Source organism: Hypomesus transpacificus, chromosome 25, assembly GCF_021917145.1.
Source record: "Hypomesus transpacificus isolate Combined female chromosome 25, fHypTra1, whole genome shotgun sequence".
NCBI lineage: Eukaryota > Metazoa > Chordata > Actinopteri > Osmeriformes > Osmeridae > Hypomesus > Hypomesus transpacificus.
Window position 1 is genome coordinate 532,721 of NC_061084.1, and position 6,000 is coordinate 538,720.

The 6,000-nt window shown below is 53.1% G+C and overlaps 1 protein-coding gene across 1 annotated transcript in view; it reads right to left on the reverse strand.

Moving 5' to 3' along the window:
* The window catches only part of dnah2 (dynein, axonemal, heavy chain 2), a 75,764-nt gene that overhangs the window by 11,584 nt on the left and 58,180 nt on the right, over positions 1-6,000 (reverse strand). The window contains exon 39 of the mRNA XM_047048787.1: positions 4,251-4,367. Within this exon, the coding sequence (XP_046904743.1) occupies positions 4,251-4,367 (117 nt within the window). The remainder of the gene's footprint in view (positions 1-4,250; positions 4,368-6,000) is intronic.

A 6,000-nucleotide genomic window follows, 5' to 3' on the forward strand; every position in this document is an offset into this window, starting at 1 on the left:
CACACACATATGCAACACATACATAACCTCCCTGACGCGGACAACCCACAAGCAAACACACATAGCCGCATTTATATCACACAACCCCGCACAGTGAGGCAACCTCCACTTGCTTCCTCTTACCCTCTCTCTCTCTCTCTCTCTCTCTCTCTCTCTCTCTCTCCCTCCCTCCCTCCCTCCCTCTCTCTCTCTCTCTCTCTCTCTCTCTCTCTCTCTCTCTCTCTCTCTCTCTCTCTCTCTCTCTCTCGCTCTCCTCACTCTTTTGTTTCCCTGCTGCCCACTGAACAGTTGAAATTGCCCACATATTCCCCGGGCAGTGCTATCGCCTGGCCCTTCTCTCTCCACAGAGAGCAGAGCGGGTTAGGAGCTCACTCACCCACGGTCGCTGAAGCCCTCACAGAATGACAACCTCGTCTGGGTTTTTGGCAGGGGGTGGTTGAGGGGGGCAGAAGTAGAAGGTGTGGGTGAGAAGATTGAGGGGGAGGAACGAGGAGGTGGCCCGGAGGTGTCTGTAGAGAACTTCTTATTGCACTTAGCGCCCCGCGGCCCCCCCCAAAATGAAAAGCTAGCACTTCAAAGTGACAAAGGCCGAAAGCGAGAGATAGGGCTGCGGCCAAATTGCAGTCCCATTTTTAGACGCCCCACCCCACCTCCACTCCTGTGTACCTTGTTTTTCTCCTTCCCCCCCCTCTCCTTCCTCCCCCCCCCCCCCCCCCCTTCACCCCATGCTAAGTGCACTTCGTCTGATGAGATCTTCGGCGCGAAGCAGAGAGAACAGCGTGTGGAAGCTGTATCAATGGACCAATCAATCAGTCACTTGGGCTATTAAACAGCGCTCAATCAACGCCTGCTATCCCACCAGGCGCTGTGGCTGGAAGGCGGAGGGACGCGGGAAGGAGAGGGACTAAAATCAGGCTACTTGAACACAAGGTCTTCCACCTGCCATACAGCCTTCACCAGTAGTTACATCATGGACAATGAATGGGGAATATTGATACTGTATGTCACCCATTCGCATGACGGCAGATAAACCTCTCCTGTTACACGGAGCGAACGAGACGATACTTTCTTTTAATCAGGCAAGAAAGAGGAGCGAAAGGGGGGAAAAGGCGGGGGAACTCGAAAAACAACTCAATGCTGTATAGTAATGTGTCCTCGAGGGCATCCGGAAAGGGTCATCGTTTTACAGAAGGGAATATGAGAGTGTCTGCTGAGAGAGATCGACGAGGGAAGAGAGCGAGGGAGAGGGAGAGAGAGACAGACATGGATCATTGTCATGCTTAATCTCGGGGTCAATGACACCATCGCCATGCCAACCTCTCCCATTGCCATGGAAACAGGCTTTATTGCACCGACAGGTTGGTGAAAGGCCCCTAACAGGTGTGTGTACGTGTGCGTGCGTGAGTGTGTGTGCTTAGTGACCTTGCGCCGCCACCTGTCTTGTATTTGTGGGTGTCGTCTCAATCCGTAACTGCAGGTCATTCAACTGTCAGAGTAAGACACTCCAACAGTATTGTATTCAATCAGGTAGATCTTGTGGGAAATTTAATTTTTACTAGACATGTTGATATGAATTGCTACATGCTTTTTCGAACAGAATGTGGGTTTGGAAATGCTTCTGTGGTCAGGCAGCCAAAGGGAAGGCTGAACCCAAGAGTCCAGAATCCAGCAGAGAAATATCAAACCTTCTTTCTCCGGAGCCTTCCGTCTCTCTCCTCCTCTTGCCTTCCACTGCCATCCCTACTCCTTCCCACCACCCCCGCTCCCTTCGCCCCCCCCGATCCCTCTCTCCATCCTGGGAGGCCAGGGCGCAATGACAGTTGTGTCAGCTGCCTCCCCGCCTGCACGTCCCCTGTAGAATGGGCTGGGGGGGGGGGGGGGGGGGGGGGGGTGACTGGCCGCCATGTGGAGCAAGAGCGCAGGAAATGGGGGCGGGGGGGTATGGGTTGGGGGTCTCCAGGGCTGGGTGTGGGGGAGGAGGAGGAGGGGCAGGTAGACAGGGCACGGATAATGGTCACTTGGCCCTGTGAGTCACGGCTCTCTCCGATGTCCATCGAGGTTTCAGACGTGTCTACGAGCATCCTGTCCGTGCGTGTGTGTGCGTCAGCGGCACGCGGGACAGAAACAGACAGGCGGGCAGGAGAGGGAGAGGACGGAACAGACTGAGACGCGGAGAGATCGACAGCGGCGCAGAGCGCGCCACGCGCCTGTCTCTGTCCATCTCTCTGGATTCTGTTCGGTATGAGACGCATCCGACACACAGCGGCCACGCTGCAGTCAATCTGGTACAAATGTAGGTTTCCTTCTGTCAGCAGGAAGTACATTAAGAAGTAAATAGGTCAATAAAGAGTGCACACGACACTCGTCTACAAGAGCTCACCCGGAGCTGTCGACCAAGCTCCCCCCCCCCCCAACACCCTGCCCGTGCTCTCTAACTACTCTCTGAGAAACGTGGAAAGGGAAACCGACGTGAACCCCCCCCCCCCCCCCCCCCCCCCCCCCCCCCCCCCCTGCATCGAGGGACACGCCTCTCTAAAAATGTCTCTGAGAAGCTAGGCCAGGCCGAGTCCTCAGAGTCGGCGGCGCGGCGATCTAAACGGGTTCGCCCACGCCCTCGCCCAGCCGCGCAATTAGAAACGAGGCGTTAATGATTCATCGCTGGAGAGCGCCAGCGTGTGACGACGCTGTGTGTCTGTGTGCGTACGTGTGTGTGTGTGAGGGCAGGCCGTTGTTCTTGAGGGGTCTGTTTATATGTCGCGAAGGGAGGCTTATAACACTGAGGGAGATATACTCTGAACTATGTGGTGACCTCCAATCTTTTTCGACGAGGAATAAAGTGATTGAAACGACTCCTCCGCAGGGCCCAAGTGTGCCTGCGTGTGCGTGTGCGTGTCTCTGTGTTTTAGCATCCGTGCTGCCGTGTAATTACAGCTGGCGTCTGGAGACACACTGAGACCCCTCGTTCGCTCTGCCCCTCTTATCCACCCACGCGCTCCTTAACTTATGATTGCTGTGTGGGGAAGTGTGTGTGTGTCTCAGAGAGAGAGAGGGAGTGCGTGTGTGCGTCCATGCCCTGTCTCATCCTGGTTCTTCTTTGCTTCAGTCCTCACTCTTACTCCCAAGCGCGCGTACGGTTTGCGTGTGCGTGTGTGTGCGCGATTGTGTACATTTGCTTCTTGTTGTGTTTCTGTTAAGGTTAAGATGGACCAGGGTACAAAGAGGCTCACCAAGCCTCCAGCGGGGCCCTCAGCACTGGGGAGAGGGCTCACCTGAGAGAGGGGGGTCCAGCAGGGGACAGGGGACAGGGGAGAGGGGGCCCCACAACCAGCAGAGGGACAGGGGACAACCGGAGGGGAGTGTGGAGAAGGAGGAAGGTAACAGGAGAAAGAGAGAGAGAACAAAGAGAGATAAACAATGAGGGAAAATGAGAGCTAGAGAGAGCCAAATAAGAGAAAGACAGAGACAAAAGGGAGAGACAAATAGCTAAAGACAGAGGGAGATGGATCACCAGAGACAGAGGAATGTAGCGCTCCCCAGGGGGACTGAGGCTCCTCCTCCGCATAGACCCCCCTCCCCCCAACACCCCCACCCCCAAACTGATCTCTCACCTCAATTACAACCGCATCCTCTGCCTCAGAATGGCTGCTCTCCCTTTTGAATAATTCACCACACCGGTCTCTCTCTCCTCTCTCTCTCTCTCTACTCTCGTCTCTCTCTCTCTCTCTCTCTCTCTCTCTCTCTCCCTCTCTCTCTCTCTCTCTCTCTCTCTCTCTCTCTCTCTCTCTCTCTCTCTCTCTACAGTATATAGCCCAAACACCCATACCTATCCCATCTCTATATATTAATGTTTCTTAGTCTCCTTAAACCTTTCTCATAAACGTGGAATCATAATTAACATGATATTAATACATTTGTATTCACGTATCTCAACAAATATACAAGGGTGTCAATCTCAGCCATTCACTAAGTGCATCTTGACTCTTCAACTGTCCACCTGTCTGAGCTGGCAGGGTTAAACAACGGACATTCAACCAATGATTTGGGATGGATGACTGGATGAATCGATGGATGGCTGACAGGTCGACAGGAGGTAAGATGGGCTGTCATCCAATCGCTAGGATGAGATGTTGACACGCGTGCATGCACACACGCCAACATCCACACACACACACACACACCCAAAGGGACAGCTACGGCATGCAAGGCACACGAATGCTTCTGAAGGCTGATTATAGAGTTCTTATACCCACAACAAAGCATGGACCTGCGGAGGTCTTCAGGCACTCCTCCAGGAGCTTCATCCTCAGACACTGCAGCTCAGGGCTGTCCCACTCTTCCGGGTCGATCCCCCAGTACAGGTCCACCACCTGGAGACACACACACACACAGAGAGAGAGTTAGACAAGGATCGAAATCGCTGTGATTATGCAGCGTGAAACACAATGGATATTCTCGACGAGCAGAAGTAGTGAGTCGTCCTCCAGCAGGCACTGTCTAGCGGTGTCTCGTATGTAAATGCTGCAGTATGTACACAGTGGCATCTACAAGGGCCCACCTGGCTATGACACCTTCACTCAGTCGGGGATTTCACCTTGCCGCCCAGGGTAGAGCAGACGGGAGGAAGAGAGTGCGACAGAAGGCTTCCTGAACACACTTCTGTGTGTGTGTGTGTGTGTGAGTGCGTTTCGCCAGGGGGGTCTCCCTCGACACATTTGTCAAAATCGGTGTCGCCCGGCGTGGATAATTCCGACTGCAAACATGCTGCGGAGCTAATCTCCAGTGGGTAGAGAGGGAATGAGTGGAAGAGAGGAGAGGGGGATCTGTCAACGACTGTGGCCATGCCAATCTGCTTCTGTCGAGGCCCCTTAAGGGAACAACACAGCCCTTTGAGAACCCACAATCCCCTCCAGTACGTTAGCCTACATCTCCCAGAGTCCTCTCTGTTGACTTACATTCAGCGAACGAGAATACATTAAAGTATTCCGTTAACAATATTGTACATCCAACTGCAATTTTGTGCAGCTGAAGAGTTGGAGTGAGAGCTAAAAAATGTAACGGGTTCTGTCTGGATCACTTAGCATTACACTATTCACTGAAACTAGACAACCCATCTTACTGAAGCAGGGCGACAGTTTGATTGACAGCCCACAGGGCAGCCAGTTCCGTCCCTGGATTGGCAGGATCGCCATGGAGGGCTGGAGCTTGGCCCGTGTTCATTGGCCGGACTGTTGTGTCCACCAGTGGAGCTGGTCTCAAAGGCCCTCAGCTAAGCAGATGCAGAGTGCAATCAGAGAGCAAGTCTTTAACAGCTCTGGAAGCTTCCGCACAACCACCTGCTGTCTCCCCTGCCAAGCCCCCTGGCAGGGCAGTGAGGCCACGTGACAAGGCTCTCAAAAGGGTTCGCTGAAACAGTCCATTTTGGGAGGATGAATAGTCGGAGCAAGCCTTCACTCACTTGATCTCCCGCTGTATTCGGGATTTCCTGAAATCTTTCAGCAAAAGTGGTTTGTACTGTTTATTTGTCACGGTGGGCACTCGCCTGGATATTTTCAAGGCTTCAATTATCACTGAAGGCTGAATGGAGTACAAAAATGAAGTTGTGGGCGTATGCGTCTATTCCTTGTGTTACTCTAACTTCTGAGACGTTTAGAAGAGAACCCCACATCTGACATGCATATTTCATCTCACAATCGCCCCCCCCCTTCCCCCCAAAGCAGAAGAAATAGACACTCTCCTTCTCCACATTAAGCTCCCATCACACTTATAACACCCCGGCGTTGACAAAGAGTGAAGAGGGGTAGTGGAGAGAAACGCATCCCGTAATAAAGAAGCTCTCCGGGGTCGGCAGGTGGAGAAAGGGGGGGGGGTCATGATTAAGAACCAAATGAAGACATTAGTCATCGCCACCAAACACCACGGGGGAGGAGACAATGATTTAATTTCCCCTCTGACTGATACTCTACTAGCCAAAGAGGACAGGTGAGAGATGGAAAAAGAGGC